The sequence below is a fragment of the Daphnia carinata genome, chromosome 7, assembly GCF_022539665.2.
Source record: "Daphnia carinata strain CSIRO-1 chromosome 7, CSIRO_AGI_Dcar_HiC_V3, whole genome shotgun sequence".
In the NCBI taxonomy this organism is placed as follows: Eukaryota; Metazoa; Arthropoda; class Branchiopoda; order Diplostraca; family Daphniidae; genus Daphnia; species Daphnia carinata.
The window spans coordinates 5241685-5267725 of NC_081337.1; the positions used below are offsets into that span (position 1 = coordinate 5241685).

At 42.4% G+C, this 26041-nt stretch overlaps 2 protein-coding genes across 2 annotated transcripts; one reads left to right on the plus strand and one right to left on the minus strand.

Annotated features, from left to right (window-relative positions):
- Nucleotides 1-12004: 12004 nt before the first annotated feature.
- On the plus strand, nt 12005-21432 carry LOC130699313 (uncharacterized). The gene is given in 4 exon segments (XM_059496048.1): nt 12005-12172; nt 17745-19016; nt 19019-19723; nt 21013-21432. Coding segments are annotated over 3 exon segments (2166 nt in total). The 5' UTR covers nt 12005-12172; nt 17745-17755; the 3' UTR covers nt 21213-21432.
- Nucleotides 21433-21602: 170 nt separating this feature from the next.
- LOC130699315 (lamin Dm0-like) lies at nt 21603-25871 on the minus strand. The gene is made up of 12 exons (XM_057521652.2): nt 25335-25871; nt 24286-24418; nt 24084-24221; nt 23836-24018; nt 23630-23770; nt 23326-23555; nt 23023-23254; nt 22836-22953; nt 22639-22742; nt 22435-22542; nt 22207-22269; nt 21603-22130 (listed from the first exon to the last, which is right to left on the minus strand). The coding sequence occupies exons 1-11, from the start codon at nt 25706-25708 to the stop codon at nt 22231-22233; spliced, it is 1800 nt and encodes a 599-aa protein (XP_057377635.1). The 5' UTR covers nt 25709-25871; the 3' UTR covers nt 21603-22130; nt 22207-22230.
- Between the last annotated feature and the right edge of the window lie 170 nt (nt 25872-26041).

The following is a 26041-nucleotide window of genomic DNA, read 5'->3' on the forward strand; positions in this document are numbered from 1 at the left end:
AACGCGTTGCCACTTCAAGTTCGACTCTGCCAGCAACACTCGTCTACACTTCGAGTCGCCTCATTAAATACCAATTATTCTTCCCTCTGCCCCTTTTTTCTTTTTCGTCTCCCTTCCCTCTACTTTATTTTGCCTTGGGAGAATCTAAATGACCGATAGATGTAAAGAAGAAAAAAAAGTTGTCCACGTTTGTGTATCCTCAGGTGTTTTGTGTGTTTGGGTGGCTGGGAAATACCTGACATCTAGCGCGATGTTGTGCGCACAAGTTTCCGTACAAATGTAGGGGGAGGTGGGCTGTATTGTAACAAAAAAAAAAAAAAAGGAGAACAGATTAGCAGCTGATGCACGTGACATTGCCTGTGCCGCTAGCAAACGTCACGAGTTTTTGAGCGACAATGCGAGACGCAGAAGGCACAGTATTCATCACTTGGCTCATTAATTTCTCATTCACGTTTTGCTGGCTATCTGTTCCATCTAGGCCGACCACTCGTCACGTGGTTTTATTTTTTCTTCTTTTGTGTGGAATGCTGATTGATGCCACCACATGCGATCCTTGTCTACTCGGACGGCCAAAGTTGTTTCCCCTCCTTCTTCAGCTAATTTATAGACGGAATGCATTCCCTGGCTGGATCTTCTGTTGTCAGTCAGTCGGCCCTCGTCACTCATCCTAAAAAAAAAAGCCTTTTCTGAATCTTTGCTTTCCCATTATTTTTGATTCTATTATCTGCGCTAGCGTGCGCAAGTTTGATCAAATGTCCCACTCACGCTAAATTACGTAGTACCTCGAATAAGAAAAAAGATCCCACCCGAAACAATGCGGGTCTGATTACATGCCATTTTCTTTTCAGATTTCATTGTCAATCAAAAGCGATGATGAGCAGCTGTTATTTGCCTATATTTTGGCCCACCCGATGTGAACGAAGGTAAACATGTTATTGCTTCTTGATTTTTCGCGGTCGGCCTGCTGATGGCCACACATTCACATAACCCCATTTTTGGCGATGTATTCATTAAGGGCGCGTCAGCTCTGCTCAATAAACAAACCAACCCAAATAGAACCATAAATATCTCTCTCGATGTGCAACAAGTGGATGTGTAGCATTGCGCATGTGAAAGAGACCAAGACGAAAAGCTGCAAAAGAGGACGACACGCAAACAAAGATTTTTCCACCGACAGACGATGGCGACTGTTGATAGCCACATTTTGGAAAAGAGGATAAAAGACGTATCGGAGATTCTGCAATGCAAATCACGCGTTTTCTATGACCGGTGAGAGTCTAGACGTGAAAGAGAACAACAAAAAACGGACTGTAGCCAAAAAATGCAGTGCCCAAAAATTGTGTTGGACACTAAACAAAAGGTCTGCGCATGAAAAAAAAAACAAAAAAAAAAACCGGTCGATTCCATCCATGAACAAGAAAAAGAAAAAAAAAAAAAACCCAATAACTTATGACGCATACCCAATAGACACGTGACTTATTTCCAAAATGTATACCTTCCAAACTTGATGCGGAGACACCCACGCATAACCCGTTCTGGCCACATTTCTTTCAATTTTGGAGGGGTTGAAAACAAATGACGCTAATAAAGTAAGGGACTTTTGTCAGGGAAGCAAATGTGATTCGGCCGAGGTCGGCCCGTTGGTTCATTATTATTACTGTTGCATGTAGCGTGTCAAAACTATAACAAAAACTCATACACACGGATACACCTGAGCTCAAGAAAAATGGGATTAGCGGTAAAAATGCCGCTTAGCAAGTCAACCATTTGAACGGTATTTTCTCTTTCCAAAATAGCCACAATCATTATGTATTCCCGTCTTAAATGTATGAAGCATACACGTCCACTAACGTACTGTACATCCGCAGCGATAACTTATCCAACTCATTTTTTTTTTTTTTTTTTTTTTTTTTTTCGTTTGCCATTTTGCGGCCACGTACGGTGGGAGCGTCCAGCGATGGAAACAAGGACAAAAACAACAACAATCAATGAACTGTAAAAAGGAAAAAAAAAAAAAAAAGTATGTGGTCGGTTACGTCCATCACGCTGGAATGTAAAATGAAAAAGAAAAAATGATGATGAGTTGATGAGAATGTATGACGCCAAACATCGAACACAAAGCGGATCTCGTGACGGCTGTTGAACGCGATAAAGAACGAGTGGAAAAAAAAAAATGCAAGAAGAAAAAGTAACATTTGGTTAGCGCTTACGCATATATACCAAAGAGCCGAACGATCAGAGCTATTATGCAAGAATAACGATCACCCGCCAATGCTAATGTAACGTTTCGTTTTTTTTCATGTGACCATCAACTTGTCTGCATGCCAACAAAAATATTAGATGGACGGTCCGGTGGGCGAAAGTTTTGTTCGATATGTATATAGCCGATTAGAAAATCAACAACATACTAGAAGAAGAGCCATTCAAAATAAAAGAAAAAAAGAAACGTTGCCCCAAGAGCAAAGCAAAAAGGCTGGCCCTTTTTTTTTTTTTCTAATTGAATTTGCGTGTATAAAGCAGATAGAAAGTGTTGCCGCGAGATGCGACTCGTTTAAACCAGCTCTAATCTGATTGTCTATTTTGTGCAGGTACTACACCGTCGAAATTTCCATTGAACTACTCGCATCAACCGGAATTCTATCGGGCGGCCACACGTAGAATATTTCCAAAGCGGAAAACAAAAACACGCCATTGCTATTTAGGTTGTTTTGTTTTTAATCGGCCAGATGTGGCACGCAATGCTCGATGAGGATATAATATCACTCGATGCACGTTTTTATTTTATTTTTTGATGGAACAGCAAACGTGCAAACGCACAATTCGTGGCTGCGGGTACATTTTCAGCGGCTTACACGCGGCCGCCCTTCCGTGATCGCACAGGTGACGCTCCTTGCGATCATTTTCGTGAGGGTAACTCCACGATGAAAATGGCAAGTATTTCAGCCAAGCCAAAAATGGACTGGCGTTGGTCATATTAGTACATTTCTTTTTGAACACCGTCGTATATTTCTATTTTCTGCGTTGATGTGCTAAAAACTCGATCTCCTTATACCAAACGTGCCTTTTTGTATATTTTTGTTTGGAATCGTCACTCGTCAAACGTGGGCGTGGTGGGTATTTTTGCGAGAAAAAAAAAATACGAGGAATGATAAACGAAAAACATTGGCTGATGGCTGCAACTGCGTGTGAGTATCAAAACGGGAAATCGGACATGTTGGGGCGAGTCTGCGTACATGGATCACTTTAACAATCGTCGCGATGGCAGCAAACACATTTCTCTTTCGAAATGTTTGATTTCCAAAGAAAATTTGCCGTGAAGCCCACGACCTCGTCGGCTCAAAAACACGAGGCGAGTCCAAAGAGGTTAACACGATTAGAACAGCCACCTGTGGTTCAATTTACAGGCGGCGGGTAATCACCTCATCGCCCCTGTTTTCTTTTCTAAAGCAGCCGCTCTTTGAATCTTTTTCTCTTCGATGATTTTCTTCAAACTAAAATCTTTAGCCAAACCGACGATGGCCTCCTTTATTTTTTGTCTGTTGTCCCTTCCGCTAAGTTCTCTTTTAATTGCATTCACCAGCTCAAATAAGATATACATTTTTTTTAATTGGCAAATAAAAAACAAAAGAAAAAGAAAACCTACTTCACCTACATACGCGTTTAATCGTGGGTGTGTGCCCTTTCGATATTGAACGCATCTACGAGCTCCTGCAGCGCCCTCTTCTGTTTTACATACGCCAAAAAAAGACCATCGATGCCAAGCGGAAGTTGCTGGCGGGCACACACACACACACACACGAAATTTAGAGCTCGTATAAAAATATTAGGATGTTTTGTTTTTTCTCTTCCTGCTCCAAGGCACGACTCGGGTTGTGACGATCAACATTCTCTTCCTAACACACTTATTTGAATTCTTTTATTATTTTTTTTTTTTTTTTTGTGCATGAAAAAAGAAAGAGAAAATAGGCCGAGGAAATAATGGAGGAACGACCCGATCATAACCCATGGTGGATCTAGCGCGTCTCTACTAACGGTTATGTTTACATCTTCGCTCTAGATGTAGGATAGAACTACACATCTAAAACAACTGCTGTTTTATTGGTTGCGTCACCCGAGAGATGAGCCATTACGGCGGCCTCACGGAAAATAGATCGTTCCCACCATTTAACAATGAAAAATGATCACTGCCGTTAGATCAAATGTAACAGGGCGAATGAAGTCGATTCTTCTTACTTGTTTCGTTAGGTTTAGTTATATTCACCATTTAATCGGCCATTGCATCTCGCTGCTTCACGATCAAGTTTTAAATAAAAAAAAAAAAAAAAACAAGCGAAGGAAGTAACAAACGAGGCAAGCGGACGCATCAATTGAATTGAGAAACGGGCAACGTTCGTGGGATTGCCGGATCGTTCCCTGCTTACCGCCCGTTTTTATACGTCTAGTCAAAATTGAAATGCCTTGGCTTCATTGGGCGCACGATGCTGATAACGAAAGATGGCCAGCAAACACGCCCGTATGAGCCCAGTTGAATGTATATACGTCTCTGTCGTGTTATGTAAAAAGAGAGTCATGCCCCAAGCCGCGAGATCGTTCTAATACACACAAGCCTTTTATTCTATTTCTATACACTTACAATGTTGTTGATTGTTATCCGGCTCTGTTTCGTTGTCGCTTGTATGTTAAATTCAAGCGGAAACCCCCCCCACCCTTCTTTAGTTACGTACGTTCGACTGAACAAGCAGAGAGACACGTCACTTTATTTCCCGTCTTCTAAAAAGACATGAAAGAGTTTAAAAAAAAAAAAAAAAAAAGGGAGAAATAGCGCAAAAGAAAAACATAATGGTATGCACTACTGCGTATGTGTGTACAGACACCATTTGTTAAGACTGGCCAGCGCATTGTTACGTGCAACGGGCGGTCACAGCGGGTCTGATGAAAGATGCATGACTTTTTACTAGTTCGAAAACTCTCTCCTTCTTTTTTTTTTTTTATGTTGTTGATGCTGTGCTTTACCCCCGTTGTTAACCCAGGTGTTTATTGAAATAAAGAATAGACGATATAGAATCGAAACAGACGAGAGTCTAGTCCCATTCTTCTTTTGACTTCAAGTCAAATATTGGGAATGCGTTGGACCAGAAAGTGTTAGCCTGGAATGTGGAGGAATATCAATAACTCTTCATCTCACTCTCGTATAGTAAACTATGGTCTCGAACGAAAAAAAAAAAAAAAGAATTGTGATTGGTTTTTGTCTGACCAGAGTCTATGACCTGGTCAGGTAGAACTCTATGGAAAAGGCCCATTCTTTATTCTTTTGGCTGCCTTTCCATGCCTCTGGGATAGCCTGGGCATTTTTTCAAACAGGAAAAGAATGTTGGAGAAACCTGCTGACACACTGCTAGCACCCTTTCCGCGATTGACACACGCCCATCTCGCTTCTTCCTTCATTTAAATAAAGCTATTGAGAAATACACCATCGGGGGGGAAGAAGAAAACTAGTAAATCAAGCGAGAAAAACGAATGATCCTACGAGATAGACAGAAGAATGTAAAGAAAAGCAAACGATATAATGGCACACACTAACACTGAATTTGCATTGGCTTATAGCCCATCCTGTATGGCATCCAGTCTCTTCATTTCGACATCCATCGACCATATACGAGAGCTGCACACATACACACGCCCAAATCGTAAAGACAACAAACAAAAATATATATCCGACTTGGCTCTACTCTCCTCTTAAAAAAAAAAAAGAAGAGGAAATTCCATTGGTTCTTATTCTCTTGTTTTTTTTCTTTAGATGCGCTAGAAAAATTTCAAAAAAAATTCTTGGAAAACATTTCAGAGTGATTGTCTTTCAATAAATCCGTTTAAAAAAAAAAAGAAGAAGCCGCTCTCGAAACTGGTTGCAATAACTTGCTTTGCTCACGCGGGATTTGGGGTAGTCCGCTTATTATGTCCGGTCTCTAAGCCCTTCAAGCTCTTTACTTAAATATGACCCCGGACGGAAAAGGAATATGTCGAGTACAGTTAGAAACCATTCGCTGTCATTCGTCATTTAAAAAAAAAAAAAAAAAAAAACTCGCAATTTGCCCTTAAGCAATTTTAAACGATTATCGGGACGTTGTACATCAACTTGCAACAAGTCATCAATTTTTCGAATAGGAACCCTCCTGGTGTGTTTTGCAATGCGCACCTGCCGTTCGTGAGATATTTTTGTTTCTCGTTCTTCTCAAACGTCAAAAGTTGGGCCCGGCGGTGATCGTCTACCCCTTCCCAAAGACATAAAAAACGTAGTGGCATTTCCGCTCCGGATTTCTAGCACACCTTGTGGTACTTCATACCATTTCCGACCGTAGAAACAGGTAGGCGGACTGAACTTTTGGTGGTTTTCTAACTGTTTATTATTAGCATTGTCCAGCAATTGAGTTGTGTTTGCCACTGTCGCCTCACGGAATATTTTTTTTTAGGGGGGGGGGGGGGGGACCAGCCCGTTGGCCTTCCTTATTGCGTGCAATGATCACGTAGAGTCAACCTGCCATGTTTATCATCCTTCGCTTTTTATCCACTCGTGTTTTGGTTTTTTTGCGCTTTTTTTCTCTTTAAATTCTTTTCATTTTTTAAGAAACGTCGTTTCGTGCAACAGCGCAAAAGTAAAACACGAAACACGATCCCGCCGGCCCTTCATTATGCAGCGCGCCAGGCCGTAACGGACTTTTTTTTTTTTCGCTACACGTTTGCATCGTACGAACGAGAAAGGCAAGAAAACGTTTATCAACTGTGGACAACATGTCGTTGTGGCAGTTGACCTTTTTTGCTTTTTTGGCCTTCTACTAACAACAAAAATGTTGGATTTTTTTCATCCGCATTCGATTCCGGGTATACAGCAATTAAAGAGCTTTAAGAGAGTTGGGGGGATAGAAACTAGACGCATTTTCAGAGCTGTAAAAAGAGAGAGAGAGAGAACCTGTTTTTTATTTACATTACACTCGTCTTTCAAGTTTTCGTTTTGCCAAAGTCAAATTCATGGACGAGGATAGGGGGGATATCAACAACAAGAAAAAGCGAAACGGGGCCCGCCCTTGCCCAGCTGTTGTGCCCTTGGTTCAGTTCTCTGACACTCGAGGAATTAGCAAGCGATGATGAAGTTGCACCTTTTGTTTTTCTTCGCATCATTTACCCTCCGAGACGGGCAGGGAAAAAAAAAATAAATATGAAAGATTAACAAACGAGGGGTGAATATTTCAATTCTTGTTAAAAAAATTTCAGAGAAAAAAAAAACGGCCATTGTTAGTGGGTATAAGATTACTCTATATCGGCTTTCAGATCGATGAATGTGCTAAATCTCTGACAGGACCCTTAGGACCAACTGGCCTCTCGCTGCAGGAGGTCTTTGGGCAAGGCATTTTTGGGGCCAACAGTGATAGAAAAATAGCCCCCCCTCTCGTGTTTGAACTCTGAGATAGACACTTGTTGCCAGATTGCGTGCCCCACACACACACACGGCCAAATGGCAAATCACCGGTGAGCCTGTCCAATGGGCATAACAATTCTTATGACTTGTAGCTATTCTACATTAGGACATCGTAATGATCAACATTCGTTGATTTAAAAAAAAAAAAAAATCTCGCTGACAGAGCAATCAACATACGTTAAGTGGGTTCTCAACTAATGAGCTGACAATCAACCCCTTATTGCATGTTTGGGAAAAAAATACGAGCCTCTGCCCAGTTCAACAGAGTAAAAACGAAAATGAATGAATTACGTGATAACGAATGAAAGAAGAAAACAAGTTGAACGAGTCATCCCTACATTTGGGTGTAACAATCATAACACGAACGACAGCTACTACTACATTTTTTGTGTCTAAACCACACGAATGTGATTTTCTCTTAAAAATAAAAGGGGGTTCTTTTACCTGAAAAAAAAAAAAAACGAAGAGGAGGAGTAAGGTCCAGGAGGCGTTTTTTCTTGCCCCCAAACGGTTCGATCGTTTTGCCTTGCAGAGATGAATAAAGAAACAACACACACACACACACGTCCAAATCGAAAACAAAACGAAAACGAGCCCTGATTGCCCTTTGTGATGCCTTGCTTTGCATCTGATTATCAGTTCCCAGATCTCCCTTCGTCCATCTATTTTTTTTTTTTTGGGATTCCCACTGCAGTTCGTTGTTTTAGTGACGAGAGATGGAGGCCTCGTTAACTCGGGATTGAGATTTGATGGAAGAGGTGGACGCAAAATGTGCCGACGCGGCTTCCAGTCACACAACAACTGACCACCAAAGCTCTCCACACAATCAGCGTATACCTGCAGCTATCCTTTCTTTCTTTTCGTCCTTCCTCCTTTTTTTTTTTTTTCGTCATTCTCTCTATTTTCTATTCCCATTCTCTCTCACGCCCCGTCCCGCGCGCACAAAACCTTACTCCCGCTGGCTGCCGGTCACTTCTTTTGTTTCAAAAGCCGCAGTCTTTTCGAACTCTTTTTAAAGGGAGGGCATTCGTCAGTAGGAAGAGGCCTCTTGTCAGTTGAGTCCCTAAAAAAAAAAAACTGCCATTAGCGGTGCGGGAAAAATAAAAAAAAAAAAAAATGCCAAGGAAAGAAAGCCAATAAACATATCATCGGATTAGACTCTTTTGTTTTTTTTTGTTTTTTTTTGTTCTCATCATTCCGATAGTTCCCAGCATTTTTTTTCTTCTATTCGATTGCACTCTTTTTTTTTTTTTCTGTGTGTGCGATAAAAAGATTCACATGTAAAGACACTTCCATTTTATTAGCGAGATTAAGAATAGAAAAAAAAAAAAAAAAAACGGACAGCGAACCGTGCAGATAGAAAAGCCTGGAGGGTGTGTTGCGTTCACGTTACAATGGATGCCGTTGACGTGTCGTCGTTTGTGCGCGTCCTTTCTTTCTTGTTGTAAGGACACGTTCGGCCGGGGCGAATATACCGAAGGTTAGACATTTTTTTTTTTTTTGGTGGGGAGAAATACGAAAAGTATACTCGAAAAAAAAAGAAATTACCTTTCACAGGTGATGTAGTGGGAGGATACTGTAAGTGGAATGGCGCGAACGTGAAAAAAAAAGAAATGCAAATGGCAAAACAATACCTGTTTCGTATGCGTATAACAATATACCTGCGTCTACCTTCACATGTGTACACACCTGCGTACCTGGGACATTCCACAAACGACCCCAAAAAATGATGAAAAGAGGAGGAGGGGAGACAAGGAAAATATCGAAAATATGCAAGTCTTGTTATTCTTTTGCACTTTCTGACGTTCTGCTGACCTTCTCTCGACGAGGTTGTTCATGGCTAAACGCGAATATTTTTAAAAAATGCAGAAATCAATTCCAGTAATACACAGACGTGTAAAGAAAATAGTAAGACACTTTCATCTTTTTAAGGGAATGCGAACAAAAGAGCCGATGATAAATCAAAAAATGATATCGCACCATTTTGTGTGTGTGTACGTCCTTTGAATGCACCGCCCTCGTCAAAGAGAGCCCTGATGAAAAGAAAAAGGCCGTGGGACGGAACAAACATAGTGTTGTGTTACACAAGTTCTCCTTTTTTTTTTTCTTATTCACCATGTTGCCATCCATGTGGTGGTGCTCCCAGTTTTGCATAAGTCGTTTGTAAATGGGATGGCGCAGCACAAACACAAGGTGGGAACCTTTTGCGCTTGGTCATCTCCCATCTTTTAAAACATTTCCATCGTAAAAAAAAATTCTTTTAAAAATCCAAAAAAATTCCATTCGTGATTCACGGCCCAATAACAAACAGAACTAAGTGAACGTTACGGTGGTGCTCAGGTGCCCCGATGATTGAAATCAAACGATTCTCCATAAACACACAACAAAGTATCCGCGATACAAGGGCGTTTTGTTTATTCATTTCCGTTCTCGTGTTGGACGTGTAAACGAGAAGCGCGTCTATGAAAAACAAGGCAACGGGAAAGAGACGACATTTCCCACGAAATCAGAGACGACACTCTAAATAACCTAACGCAGATGTCGTTGGGAAAAAAAGAAAACAAACAAACAGCACCGGCCACATACTTTTTTGTTTCACAACTTGATGCGTTATAATAAAACTATAATGGAATACAGAGTGATGTCGGTGATGACGAAGGACCTCAAAAAAAAAAAAAAAAAAAAAAAAAGACATAGTCCAATCTACTTTAATGTACACAGACAGTTAGAAAAGAAAATGATAAGATTATTATTTACGTATCTTTCGACGTGGATTTATTCCGATGGGGCGTGCACGGCTGGAGAGAGGGGGGAACACTGTTCGATCTGATGATGACGAGGATAACAACCAAACCATAAAATCCGATCGTCTTTTGTTTTGTTTTTTTAGAAAAAGGACATAAAAAAAAAAAGGTCCATGGATTGAGTGTGTAGGAGTGGTGGTTCGAATTTCATTTCCAAAACGAAACAACCAAAGTACACAAGGCTCGAGGCAGGAAATGGTCCGACTGTGTATATACCAGGAGACTATAATCATTTTAAAAAAAAAAAAAACGGGAAGGGCTCTTTAAGTAATAGATGAAACCCTAGCAGTCGGGTGCAGCAACCCTCGTCATCTCTCCATAGCGAAAACATGTTCACACACACACAACTCGTGTGTGTTTGAGATCTGCCTTTTTCCCGTTCTCATGTAAAAATGGCGTTCGTTTTCGAATGAGATGGCACAAGGCGATAATGCGTGAAAGTCAAACTCGTTTTCTTTCCTTTTCTTTTTGTTAAAAAATGTCTAGCTGACTTGTGCCATTTTCCGTGTTACAAAAACCGGGTCTACGTGACCAAATCCCAATGCAAATTCATCTTTGTAAAAAGTGATAGGGTCAATGTTTAAGCAAACTGTCAAACAAGTTCCTCAAGTCCCGAACTTCGTAGTCGGGTTGGAACGAAACAAACACGAGAGATAAGAAGCCAAGCGCTTCTTATGTCTATATAAGATAGCTACTGTGAATATGGCGTTTCAAAAATAAGAATCCCGGCTGCATTCGATGTCAAGCATCATAAATTTGGGAAATGTTTATTGTCTCCTATGCTCTCACTTTTTGTTTCGTATCTCGAAATTTATATTTGGCCTTTTGTTTCTCACACACAATGGCCGTGATTTAAAAAAAAAAAAAAAACAACAGAAGAACGTCAAACCGCCACAGGCTTTTTTCGTGATACCTTCCTTTTGTTTCTTCAACAAAAACAAGTAGTCGTATCATAACTCTTTTTCTTTTTCCTCCATTTTATGAGACAAAAAAAAAAAAAACTAAATCAGAGAAGGTGTTGCTGAAAGGTGCAAAAAAAAAAAAAAAAAAACAACAAAAAGGGTGAGAACAGAAAATAATGAGAGAAAGTAGTTCGCATCTGTTTTTGTTAAATGAAAGGGAACCGAATCGTTTTCTATTTTCTTCTTTTTAATAAAAAGGGAAAATACATTATCGGTCATTGATTGCCCTGGCTGTTCCCATGCGAAAAACATCGGCGATGATCCCATCGTTAAAAACGTTGCACGAGAAAATGTGAGAGTGAGCCGCTTCTTATCCAAACGCGGGAATCAAATTCAAGTAGCCGAACTTCCTTATTAAGGCAAAGTGGGCCCATTTTTTTTTTCTGTCTTATTACAACCATTCGTATGGAAAAATAACAGCCGTTGTTAATGAAAGAATGGAACATGGACGGCGTTTGCAGCTTCCTGCAGATGACGCACTGCGGTATCACTTGACACTGACGCGCATCCCGTCTCTGTGACGCCGTCGTTGTTCTTGCAATCACAAACCTCAAATTGAAAAAAATAAATAAATAAATAAATCAAGCGGAACTGAAATGACATCATCAGTTTTGCCCTCGTCGTGTTTTTTTCTTTGCTCCTGCGGCGGCTGCTGTTAATGTTCCAGATCTGCTAGTGGGAGGCGCTTTCTCGTGTCATACACTTGATTGTTAGACACACACACACGCATAGTTTAACCGGGTCAGTTCATTCGTGTTCAACAGAGCGAGACGCACACACCGCTTGAATTGTGCGTCCATTCGAATATTTGGAAATAGACGATCTTTGACGTGAGTTTTATTCAGGCGTCATTAACGCGCATGTGTTGGATCATCATCAAGACGTAATCATCAATCACGAAACAAAATTTCACATTGGACGAGCCAAAGTCTACGGTACGTGAGATGAACTTTTTTCTTTTGAAACTTCCGGTAGTTTTTATATATTTTTCCTTCCTTGAGAAGAAGACAAAACGTGGGAAATGAAATAATTAAAGGGAAACTAAGTCTGTCCAAAAAATGTGTAGTCTACCCACTGGTTATGTTTTCTCTCTTCATAATGTACCGTGGCCGGTTGCATTCGGTGTGTGACCATTTCTTACCCCCCTCCATAAAAATGTTCTTTTTCTACTTGGACGTTCAACTCGATAGCCAGTCGAGTTGAACGAAACCTCCAACTGCGTGACGTCTCCCTCTAAAATTCCAAAGACATTTGGAATCATTTCCAACTCGAATAATAATAACGCACGTTATCACTAGCGCGTGCATTGGATCTGGCCATGTTTTCATTCAAATGTCGGCCGCAATATTCGATCGGATTTAGATTAGAATGAGCGTAGTCCTACAGTCTCAGTGTTACAAATTTGGACAGCGTCTATTACTCGCCTGCGTGCTGTTAACTACGTAGACATGGAACCCGACAACATTTCCCGCTGTGCAAATGGAAGCGAGACGTGAAAGTCGATCTGCTCACTCGCAAGTCCAGCAAAACGCCTTCTCTATTTTTTTTTTTCTCTCTCTTCATCTGGCTGTAAATTGGCTACACGTTTCGATCACTCCCCCCCCCCCTCCATCGTTACATGTTGACGTAATGGCGCATATAGGATGGAAGTAATGGGCCAGCGCTACTCCTCCTTCCTCTCACTCACAGAGGCCCAAGGTCCGAGTTCCAGATTCATTCTCTTATTAATGCCGGCCGAAAAAAAAAAAAATATAGACGTGCAGCTTTCTACATTTTTTTTCAGGGTGTGTGAATAGGTGCACGATGGGATACAACAAAAAAAAAAATATGTTTGAAGAGTGAGAGAAAGGCTGTTCTTGATAAGGCCAACAAAACAGACAAAAGTAGGAGCTGAATAGTTCCATTTGAAATGTGATGGACAACACTATTGGGACCATGTCCAGCTGGATTCCATTTGACACAGTCCAGCAAAGTGAACAGGCAGGGGACCCTTTGAGGGAAGCGAACTCAATTGAGTGTGTCCACTCTAAAAATGAAAAAAGAATGTTGCCACTTGTAAAAAAAAAAAAAATAATAAAAGGAGAAGATGAGGGTAAAGAAACACAGCCAGAAGGGGGGGATCTGTTTTCAATCATTATCTTATCGTTATTGTTATTATCTTAACAAGTGAACTGTGCAGTGGCTGCATCCTCAATGAAGGGAATGGTGTCGCTTTCTTGACAATTTCCCAACATCTTTCGCTGTGGTTCAAAATAATCCAAACTGAAATACATAACCAAAAAAAAAAAAAAAAGACTGGTATTAAATTATCAGTGGGGAAACGGCACCAGCTGCAGGAAGTTCCAGCGATGTTGAACTAATTAGGACACTGACGTATTCGTAGCTGTGCCGCCGACCGCCGAAGCTCTCAGCAAATTAGACGTTACACACAGCCACGAACGTTGTACACACCAAGGGGTCACGACACACTGTGTCTCATGTGCTCCAAATGAAACGCGTCGTTCCAGTACCAAATAATCACCATCATCTATGCATCGCTTTTCAACTTGTTACGGGGCAAAAATGTGGGTCGCCTCCTTTTTTTTTTTGCACGAAAAAGTAAGTCGCAGACACGGAAACGAATGGCAGAATAAAAGTTTGGTCATATCGATTGATCTATTTCGAAAGAAGAAAAATGCATACAAATAGGATTGAAAAAAAAAACTGGAGATATTTCAAGATAGACGGACAATAACGAGCGGAAATGGGGGGGCCTGTCAGCACTTTTGAAATTGATAAATGCTGGACAAAAACAGGGATTGGTTCTCTTTTGATGGTGGAAAAGGCCAACGTCGAGTTCTTTCTTTTCGAGTAAAGAAGAAAAACTTAACAAACAAGCGGAACAAAACCACGATCAACAAAAATAGTGCGATGCCCTCGTATTGGAAATGTGAGAGATCCTTTGATTGTGTGAAGGCCTTTTTTTTTTTTTTTTCTTATAGGGAGTTTGTGCTTCCTTCCTGTGTGTGAACAAATCTGTAGAACATGGGACCCCTATATGGTTTGCTCATCGACCAATCTAATTCTTTTAGATAGGGACCTTCCTTTTTTATTGTATTCTATTAGACCCCACTATTGATGGGGGCCACCGTATCTTTTATTGCTCGCCATTAACCCTCATCTGACCTTTCCGCCGTTTTTATTTTTCGTCAGATCTATTTCCAAAAAAGGGAAATTCTCTTTTTCTTTCGTTGTTTGTGAGGCATTGGAAGACCATCTATATTCAAAAAAAAAAAAAAGTTTGGGACTTTCTGCGATGTTCTTTTCCATCATTCTCCATCACAAAGAGCTCCAACAATGTCTACGAATAGAATGATAGTTAGGGCTGTGTGTGATTGCCTTTCTCTCGGACGTCTCACGTTGAACAGTCAAATGATTATACGAGAAGCGGCGTCGGCCTTGTATTACACAAAAAAATGGGACCCTCCGCCCCTCTAGGGGTTGCCCAGCTCCCATTTCGGATGGATTTTTGAAGAAGCGGTGAATTTTCAAAAAGAAAAAAGTCTGAAGGGGAAAGAAAACCATCAGCGCTCAAACATATGCCCCAATCTGTTCTGCTGCATCACTAATTAAAATCAGACAAAGTTAACAATCGTGTCTCATTGGTCCCTACTCAAAGCGCAAAAAAAAAGAGAGAAGGAGAGCTCATCATTTTCGAGAGATTAGCGAAACTAACAATGAGAGACAGATAGATCATTTAGACAAGAAAGGAAAGTAAAGACGAAACTTTGCGATTGTTATCGTCTTCACCATCGTCCTTCATCTTTACCTACCAATTTTCGTTTTTTTTTTTTTTTTTTTAACTCGAAAATTGTTGGGATTATCTGTGGCGCTGGAAATATCTAATGTCTGATTTGTTTCGCTTTCCATGTCGCCTCTTATTATCGAAAGGCAGTCGCTTTACAGAAAAAAACCCGACTCGGAGAATTTTTGTCTAAGGATTTAAATACTTTCGATGGCAGAGACGACACCAGTAGAGCGGCAAAAAGCTAATAGGCCCTTCTTTTTTTTTTTATATGAATTGTTTAACTTTTTTTTTTTCTATTCGTTTAAAAGCCTTTTATTATTTTTTTTTTAAAGAATGGAATTTACCGGTAGGTCTTGGTTTGGACCCCCCTTTTCTTTCATTGCCGGACCGATCCTACACATTCGTTTTTAGTTTGAAAGTGTACACCAGTCGTCGCCTCACAGAAAACCAATGATTTACTTATTCCCCCCTATTTTTTTTTTTTTTAAATAGAATTCCTTTTATATTTAAAGAACGTATAGGTGACATACCGTACCATATGTTTTTATTTTTTTTTCATATTTTGCCTTTTGATGGGCGCGCGGTTTTGATTCCAAAAGGGCGAAGAAGAAAAAGAAATGGAGTTTATTGTTCAAACGATTCAGCGTGAAGTTGTATTATGGCTACACACACCTGTGTGCGATGTATAAGGGGAACCCCAAATGATGGGAGGCCGTATCAGAGGTGCTATCAGCATCATCAATTGTGCAGTTCCCTTCTCCTGGTCCGGATGGCCCTTTTTTTTTTTATATTTTAACAGTCTTAAATTCAAATGTGTGGATGCGGATAGCCACCATCTAACGTTTGCTACACCTCCCCAGTGATGTTTGAGAGATGGATGGACATCTATCCCCCCCCCCTCTATAAGAGAAGGAGGAATAAAAGAAAAGGGGGACGCAACGAATGAAAAGGTAAAAAAAAATAAATCCTTAAAGAAATAAAAAAAGGATTTAAAAACATGAGGAGCTATGGCCGCACTTGTTTACCCCTCTGTTCTTGTTCCACTGTTCTGTGTGTGTACCTACAAGCACAAACACAACAACACGACAGACTCACAAAAGAAGGGACTTTTTTTTTTTCTAAAGAAATCTCGGTGAGCAGGGTAACCGTGTTTTTTTTTTTTTGAAAAGATTTCAGGGAAAAAAAAAATATAAGGAAAAGGTTTGATGCGTACACATGTGAAGGGCTAAGCAATGGGGGGTTATCTTTTCTACATTTATATGTAGCGTATATAAAAAACGTGTACTGCATTTTCATATTTTCTTTCTTCAGCTGGTAGTTGTTATTATTGTTATTATTACTTCCAGTGGGGAGAGAGAACCTTAAGGGCACGAAAACATTATTATAAGAAAATCTTTTTTCCCCCCCAACTGGAGATGGACTTGTGTAAGTGCGGGGTAACTAACACACATGGATTGCCCGTCTCCCAAAATTTTCTTGACAACCGCAACCAAAAGGAAAAATCAGCGTCAAGAACAAGTTCAGCGAGGGGTCAAGATACACAGGCAAAAAAACAAAACAAAACAAGAAGTTGGGGGAAAACCTCGTACATGTTCCAGGTTACGAATAAATACTCGAAAGAAAAGATAAGAAAACGCATGGATATTTCTTTTAAAAGAAACACACAGATAAATACAAGGTGCCTTATAGACTTGTAGATAGAGAAAAAAGGGAAATAAAGAGGGAGTCCTTTAACGCTGCAGGCTTTTGTGGGTTTGCTTGTTAGTTGGGTTGTTATACGAGCCAAAGCAGAAGAAGGGCATCCAACACACAGCAGCCTCCATCTACGAAAGAGAAAAAAAAGGGGGAGGTTTCTTTCTTTATCGACGAAAGAGCCTCTGCCCCTTGTGTGTGTGAGAGTTCAAAAAAGAAAAGCTGGCCGGCTTTGGTTTAGACACGAAGAAGAAGAAGAAGAAAAAAAAAAAACCCACAAGTCTCGAAGCCACCAGGGTTCAGTATCGAGTGCGATTCGAACGAGGCATGACCTTTGGACGTGTACCTGGTCTCTCGAGCGTGTGCAAGTTCGATTTTCAGGTGTGACGAGTGCCCACAGAAAAAAAAAGGACTTGCTTTGTATTTATAGTCTGATAAAGTGCGACGACATTTCTTATCTTCAACGTCAAAAAATAGGAAGAAGGGCCATAAAGACATTCGAAAAGTACCCAAAGGTCGATAAAAGAAAATTGGGGAAACGTGCTAAAAGTCTGATATGCTGGTGCAAGATCCCTCATAAAAACTCTTTCCATTTTTTTCTTTCTTGGAAGATCCTTTTCGTTCAGTGCTCTTACGACTCTTGTTCACTCATGTTGAAAATCTAACAAGGGCGCCAGTTTCTTCGGCAGTCCGTGGCGAGGAGACGAACGTCAGTGACACAAAGACGCGTATCCTCGAGCTCATGTCACGAAAAGAGACAGCAAACTAGTGCGTGTTTTCATTGTTCTTATAGCTCGGCTAGTCAGCATATAAATAATAACCAGTTGGGTGGCCTCCGTCAGTCCCGAAAAAAAAAAAAAAAATACACCCATTTTTTTCGTGTCCGGGTATGAAACTTCCCCCCTTTTTAATGGCGCACTGATTCTCATTTGTTTTGCATTGGCATGACTTATTAAAAAAAAAAAAAAAAAAAAAATACTCAAAGCAAACTACTTTTCATTTCTCTTGTTTGCATGTTGAATCGATAGAAGCCGAAACCATGTCGCCGATTGTAGCCGAGTCCGTGCCAGTCTCTTCGGAGCGCTGGGCCAGCATGCTCAAACAGCCGTGCTTCAATGCTTCGCTGGCCTGTGACGATGAACAAGATTCCGCATCTCAATCGAGCCACGTCGACGACGAAGACGTCGGATGCAGCAGCGACGGTGAATCGGCCGACCCGCATCGCGTCTGGTCGTTCAGCGTTTTGAGGCACAAATTGCAAGGGTTGCGTCACAACGCTCATCAGCTGACGACGTCCAACAGCAGCAAAAGAAGGTCGCTCTCCTTCAGCAGTGGGTCGTCGTCCTCCAAATCGGCGGCATCGACCAAAGTCCGAGCGCCAGGTAGGGCAGGTCGAGAGGCTCACGACGCCCGTGAGTCACGCACTTTCGGACGCATACGGCGCTCGATTAGCGTTCACGACAAGAGCCGTTTCACCGTGTGCAGTGGCGGCAGTGCGGGCAAGTTCAACATGAAATTGAACGCGTCGCAATGCAGTTCTCGCGACGTCGGCGCGTCCAGCGACGAAGGGGAGGACGACTGCGGTGGCTTCACGTCCAATCGACTCACGTTCACGCGGGTGGGCAGTTTACGCGGCAAAGCGACGCCGTCGACGGCCAAAAGCGTCGAATGCCTCAAGTCATCGCTACTGGCCACCAATTCATCGCCAGCTGTTGCCACATCGAAAAATGGTGGCGACACTGGCGGCGGATGGCGACGTCAGATCCGATCCGTCCTCATTCACGCCGCTCCGTGGGAGAAACGACGTCGGAGGCAGAGCGGCAACAAGATCGAACAGAGCCGGACGTCGCCTCCGTCGCCGCAACTGAGCCCGCGCGTGCCACCGTTGCCGCCTCGGCCGGCCAACAATCAATCGATGTCCGGCAAGAAAATGCGATCGGGTCTTTGGTTGGCGCACGCCAGTCACGTGACCACAACCCTGGCCAAAAAATTGGGTTTGTCCTCCTCGTCGTCGTCTGCGGCCCCCGGTGCGGTGGTGCCATCGAGTCCCAATGACCCACCTTCGGCCATCGTCACAGGTGGGGGCAAGAATAGGAGGAAGAGCCACAACAACAACAACTACAACAATAATCGATTGAGTTGCTCGTCTGGCAAACATTTCGGCTCGTCCGATTCAGCGTTGCTCATCTCGCGTTGCCATGACGACCAAGAGTCGATGGTCAGTCGCATGCCGGTGCCCATTCATTTCCATTACCCGATGGTTGGCGACGAGCAAGACGACGATGAAGCGGAGGACCTTGGCCACAGCAGCAGGACGTGTTCCACAGTCTGGAACAGCACTTCCAGCAATTTCCCCTTCAGCCGCGCACCAGGAGAGCCGTCAGTCTCCACGGCACTCAAGATTTGGCCAGCTTCCAGTCGCAGTCGGCCACGTTAGTTCGCCATCCGCGGGCCGATAACAGGCCGACGGCCAGCGAGGGGGATCGTAGAGTCTCTCTAAGTCACGCCTTGTCCCAGCCATCGCTGACCGATCGGCACAGCGACGAGGAAGACGACGACACTGTCTTCTCCACAGGCGGCCATGACGAAGTGGACGCTAAAATTCACGTGCCCGTCAAACCGACCGAGACGATGGGCGCCCTGCGTTTGCAGACGAGGCGCATCAATTCGAGCCGGGCGCCTTCCGTGCCGGACGACGGTGATCATAAGGAAACGTCGTTCAGTTCCTCGTCGTGCGGTTCGCATCATCAAAACGAGCCGCTCTATTCGACGACGGACGTGCCGCTGCCGAAACACATCCGCCCATCGACCTACTCCATCTTCAGCGTCACTTTCCAAAAGGGCGCTGGCGCGGCAAAGTCGAGCGCCAGCGCGGCCAAGGCCGCCAGGAAGGGCTTGGGCTTCAGCATCGTCGGCGGCGAGGACTCACCCAAAGGGAAACTGGGCATTTTCGTCAAAACGATTTATCCGGGCGGACAAGCAGCCGAGGAGGGAACTCTCAAAGAAGGTATGCAACCGCCGTTCATATTATTACAATATTTTTTCAATCTCATTCACGGCGACCCCTCCCTTTTGATCACAAAAGCGCATATCCATTTCCTCCACCTACACGCACGCCAGTTTTTTTTTTAGCTCGACGTTGAAATGTTTAGAATGGGAGTTTTTTTTTCTTTGTTATTGTCCAGCCAAACATTTGAAAATGTCGAGTTCCAAGGACGAGAGAGGGGGGAAGATGTAAACATATTCGTTCAGACTTGAATCTGAATGTTTTCAAGTTATCTAGTGGAGAAAGCTAGACACGGTCCTTCTTTCTCTGCCAACGTAATCGTAAACGCCTCCTCGACGCTTTTTATGAACGTTCTCTTCCTCCTTGGGGAGAGAGAAAGAGAAGGAGGATGTATCTGTCTGCCGTCACACACTCACGAGAAGAAATACAGTTCATAAGGTCGTTCACAGTCGGCGGGAAAAACACCAGAAATGAAAGTTGTTTCTTGACCGACAACTCACGCGGACTAACGTTACGAGCATTCGGCCGTTGAACATAAGCCACGCAAAGGCACGCGTGATTCAGCCTCTTCCTTTTTTATAAACAAATTCTTCTCTCTCTTCCCTGCTAGTTTTCATTACGACGAACGGCCGAGCTCATTTTCTTTGAAAAAAAAAACGTACGGGTGTCAAAAAGAGAGCCGCTAAACAAATACTGTCAAGCATTAAAAAAGATATGCGAGAGGAATATTATGTTATTTCTCATTTAAGTATTAAAAAAAAAAAAAAAAAAAGAACAAGGAATTTCGAGCCAATTGATCTCGAATGGACGCCGCCGCGCCACTGTATTCGGCCAAGGTTTTTTGTTTTCTGAGGAGCCGCAATTCTTTTGGGAGGGCATAGTGGCGGTGTGTAATCGTTTGTGCCGCCTTATGTTATAGGGCTAAATCAAGGCGATGGAAATTACCCACAAATGGGCTTTGGCCATACAAAGAAGAAGGGGGGGAGGGCGAGTCCTTTTAAAGATGCCGACCCCGGACCGAGTTTAGTTGGTAACAGGTGCACTCCGACTTTATCTTCTGGGGCCGCTATATCGTTGTAAAGAAGACCACGTTAATGCAATTTCGCTTTTCAACAATAGCAGGGGACTGGCTGACAATCTCAATTCCATTCGTTGAACTCATTGTTCACAAGCTCGTACAGAGAAAAAGCCCAGTGAACCTCTTACATTAACAACCGTGTATCGCTAATAAGATGATAGGAGTTAATAAGACGTGTGCAATCAAATGTAATGAACTCTTTTTGTTCTAGGCGATGAGATTATTGCCATAAACGGACGCAAAGTCGAGGGTTTGGTTCATGCTGAGGTGGTCGCTCTCTTCCGCGAAGTACGCCGAGGAGCAATCACTATCCAGCTGGGACGCAAACTACCCAAAGACCGAGATGGACTCTACATCACAGCAGATCAGCTGACCCAATTAGCAGCCAATGGAGACGCACCACAACAATAAAAAACTTGCACAAATTGCCATGACCTCCTTTCGTTTCTCTTTCCCCCATGTTTAAAAATGTTTGTGCGTGCATTTGTGACTTACCAATAATTGGGAGATCTCATCAAGTCCATCGGTAAAAGGAAAACGAATTCCTCAAGCCATTCACGACTCTTTTGTACATAAGAACAATTTCTACCTTAACTCTATAGTACATCGTTAATAAATAGCTGACCACGCACTGTTCCTTTTTTTTTCTTTTGGGGGGGGGGGGGGGGGGGGGGGGGGGGGGGGGGGGTACAATGAAAGACCACCCGCAAAACCACGAGATATCTCAACTAGTACCATAATATTGGTTACGTATCAAAGACTTAAGAGCGGGGGCCAAACGAAACAAAAATGCTTTCATCATTCCCCTTTTAAAAAAGAATTTCGTTGGTGTATTCAACGCATTAATGAAGATAAAGGGCGGGAGCTCACAAAAAAAAGAACAAAAAATAATATTTTAAGAAATGAGTGAAGGGAGGGTGGGCATCAAAAGAAATTTCGAACTTTTTTTTTAATGGACTGCAAAAAAAAAAAAATGATGATAATGTAAAAATTTGGGATGGTTTGTTTTTTTGTTACTTGCTATTCATTGGGCCGTTCTTCTGCATTTAAACGGGCAAAAATCTCGTATGCAATTCACGTGAAAAATGTTTTCCTCGGTGCGCGAATACACCTCGAAATGAACCGGACAAATTTGTTTTTGTTTTCCTCTAGTAGAACGAATTTTCATAAATGGCAGCGGCTTGCGTCAGAAACATTTGAACGCACACATTCATCTCTTTTTCTCTCTCAGGCACGCAATTTTGTTTTGCTATTTTTCATCTTTTTTTTCGAAATTATCGGACCAATCATAAGACACTTGAAAAAAAAAAAACGCTTCGATGAACACATCTGAGAAAGAGAAAAAAAAAAAAACGATCAGCATTGATGACTGGAACCCGATTCCACGTGTTGTGGTTTCTCTCACCTTGATGAAGTACTCATGAGGTGATTACATGACGATGCAACGATCCTTGCCGTCGGGGTCGCCCTGTTTTTCGTCGAAACAAAGCAGCAAAAAACAAAAAAAAAGACAAACGATGAGTTAGATAAGATTTCAACGTCACGCCGAACCCCCCAAAACAGGGGGGTTCGACCAGCAGCAACTCACAAACATAAAACAAAAATAAAAAATATCTTTTATTTCTTTTCTTACCTGCTGATGGTGAAGCTCTTCTGGACCACCCAAGCCGCGATACTCCTCCCTTTGACGGAGAATGGAGGTACTGGTCTGCGCTCGTTTGCTCTCCCGCTGCGCCATTTCCTACGGCGATGAAGAGAACAACACACATAATGTTTCTCAATGAATGATGAAGTAAAAAAAAAAAAAAACGAGTGGAGAACATGAACAATTTCTTACCTCTCCGTTGTTGTTGAGGAGCTGCGTTACCATTTCGCTGGCCACAAACCAACGTTGCTCCTTCATCACAAGAGTTGACGGCGGCTCGTGGGCTGTTCCACTGCCTAAGCCAATCACAAATGAACCGTATGTAAGTCAACACCTTCGATAATTCGCACGTTCCATGCCACGCCAAATGCTAGCTAATGATAGCTTACCCGCTGACCAGACCGTCACTGAGCCTCCGGGAGCCATTTTCAATGAACGATGAAATTTGTAGATGGTCTCGGTTTCGTGGGCCTTGTGCACTAGCTGCCATCCGCTCAAAGATACCTCCTGTGAAAGTGGCAATTTAAATGAAACGCCTGTCTTAAAAAAATGATTTCACGATGGGAATTTTCAAACCTTGTCGCCCTTGTTTTGCAAACGAATGAATTTCCCTTCGGAGTCGACTTCAGAGACTTCGACGTCTCCCTTTGCGCTCGCTGAGGTGACATAGTCGGCCAACGAGTACGAAGACGATTCTTCGAGCATGGTCCGCTTACGCTTGAGGGCTCGTGTTGGGGTGCGGCGAGAAGGGGTGCCAGCACGCGTGCTCTGCGAGGTGGTAGCAGCCACCGTTGGCGTCAAGTTCAATCTGTTTTGGAATAACACAACTAATTTATTCACCAACTCATTAGCAAGACAAAAGCATTTGATGAAATGTACCGTGTTTCTTCGCCTTCTAGCAGTTTACGGTAAGCAGAAATTTCCATATCAAGGGCAGTGCGAATGTCCATCAAATCCTGGTATTCTTGCAACTGAACAGCCATTTGTTCGCGAAGACGGTTGATTTCTCCTTGACCCATGGCAGAATAGACAACAGATGCTTCATTGATGGCTTTGGCGTGTGCAGCACGTTCAGTTTCCATGTTCCGTTCCAATTCCCCAACACGATTCTATCATTAGAATGCACATGGGAAGGACAAACTGTGATTAATGAGCTAAATACAACATTTACGAAGTTGTGTACCTTCAGATGAGCGTTGGCCGATTCCAATTCAGACAATTTCAAATTGCAGTCATTCAAACGAGCCCGAGTTTGAATAACCTCTTCGTAATGCGAACTAGCGGCGCTTCGTTGCTTTTTCATCTGATCTTCCAAATCTTGGACCTTGAAAAGAGTAAAACACGTCACTGTCATGATATAAAAGAAGGCCAGTAGCGATTGAAACGAACCTTATTTTGATACAAGGCTTCGACTTCGTCTCTGCTTTGTTGAATCTGCGATTCATACTGATCGCGAAGCTCCTGCAAGGTAGTCTGCAAACGGGCCTGGTAATGTTCTTGAAGGCGCCCGTCAATCTCACTGATTTCAACTTGCTTGTTGGATCGAACTTCCGTCATTTCTCGCTCGTACATCTATTCAAAACACAATAATAATCAGGTTGTTTGAAACGAAACCAATACAGATCAAGTGACTCTACCTGTTGCTTGAATGACAGCTCTTCTTTAAGAGTCATGTTTCGGTTTTCTAAATCAGTGCGGGCCAGCAATTCTGTTTCCAGCTGTTGCTGTAATTCAGGCACTTGTTTCGCTAGTTTGTCCCTCTCCGCAGCGATTTCCTGTTCATGAAAAAAAAATATACTCAAAAATAGTGAAACTTTAGATCTTGACTTTCTGTGTTACCTTTTTCTCTTCGATCGCTCTGGCTAAATCGTTCTTCAGCTGATAGAGAGACGTGCTAAGCTCATTATTTCGACTTTCAAGCTGCTGGACCTTTTTCTCGGCTTGGAGCAAATCATTTTTGGTTTTATTGTACCTAAACAACAACCAAACAAATAAAAAACAGGCAATCGGTTAGAATACAAAGCAAAGTTCATTCACTAGTCTGGAAGCAACAAAATAAAGAAGAACGCGTTTTCTTTAAGTGAGCAAAGCGAAACATGACCCCAGTGGGAAAAAAATGCTCTCATGGTGAGTTTTACCCTCTTCGAAGAGGAATAAGCACGTCCCTCCCGACCTATTTAAATCCTTCACACGAATGACGCTATCCACAAACGTTTCTTCTAAACACAGTCATTGCCGCAGGGTCACTGACCGTATTCTATGTAAACGACTTAGGCAGCACTGCTTCTTTTCTTCGCGTTAGGTAAATAATGACATCCCCAGCAGAGCCAAAAATCGTGTACAAAAGAAGAGAAAACTTGAAACTCTCCAACTTTTACTTACACGCTACAACCTGCAATTACGTTGCCCAAGGAGGAAGGAAGATGCACCAAAAAAAACGCTAAAATACCCTTGTTACTCTCAAACACGGAACCTCTACCATCACGCACGGTGTCTGGCAGAACACCTCATTGTCCCGTAGCCCCAGGGCTTCCTATTTCAGTGGGCTCTTTCAAAAGTTTTAACTTTCCAAAGACCTAAATAAAAAAAGGGTTGGCTTTCTGTACAAACACCCTACTAGGAAAACCTGCCCACTGTTTTTTTTTTTCTCAAATAATGTTTACAAACCAGCAGACCTTAGCAGTCAAAACAAAACAACCAAGATATGGCACACCGTATGAACCACAGAAATGATTGGCATCCCACTACTTTTTTATCAAAAAGCATTACCTGTATCTTGGTTTCGTGTAAGCCACCAGATAAGACAGGTTTTTACGCCCTTGCTGCACATAATTAATATGCATAAGCCTCTCCTTATTTATGCACAAGTAATGAAAATGTTAACTTACTTTGGGGTTAATTCTCCCAGCTCAGCTCTAGCTCGTCCAGCATCAAGTTGAAGACGGGCCTTTTCTTTGGCTGTTTCATCCAAGAGTTGACGAGTATCAGACAGTTCCTTTTCATATGAACCCTTTACAGACGTCACCTCTCTAGTTACAGTTTCTTGTGTGGTCTGGATCTGAATATTAAGGCGGTTGTTTTCACTTTCCAGATGACGAACACGATCAATGTAATTGGCGAGGCGATCGTTCAAATTCTGTAGTTCGACTTTTTCTTGAAGACGAGTCAAACGTGTTGGGCTGAGTGGTGAGCTCCTTGATTGGGAAGCTGAGCTTGATGCTTGTGAGCTAGATGCCGGTGTTTTTTTGCTTTTTGCAGACATCTTACAGTTTAAGTAAGTCTTTATCGATTCAAATGTATGATTGTCAGGTGCAAACTGTATTAGAAAGAAACGAACAATTCAAAAAACCTGGTGTTTGAAGCCGGCACACCCTTTAAAGTTAAAACACAAGCGGGGTATGGGATATTAGGGCATATAGGGAAAAAATGGCGTCGTAACGCAGCGATGCCGCTCCGTCTATATTCGTCCACAGCTCTTCCTGACGCTATTTTTATACCCCTCCCCCTATATGACTGTCACACCCGCTAAATTCATTTCATATTTATGTTATTGAATGCAATCTTTTTGAAACCGTATTGCAGTAAACTAATATTA

What these genes read in the sequence shown, in the direction of transcription:
- LOC130699315 (XM_057521652.2), bottom strand. Translation starts at nt 25,708, where the DNA reads ATGTCTGCAAAAAGCAAAAAAACACCGGCATCTAGCTCACAAGCATCA. An exon ending in GAGCGATCGAAGAGAAAAAG is followed by an intron (nt 24,222 to 24,285) that starts GTAACACAGAAA and finishes TTTCATGAACAG; the next exon opens with GAAATCGCTGCGGAGAGGGA. An exon ending in AAGCCTTGTATCAAAATAAG is followed by an intron (nt 23,771 to 23,835) that starts GTTCGTTTCAAT and finishes ACTCTTTTCAAG; the next exon opens with GTCCAAGATTTGGAAGATCA.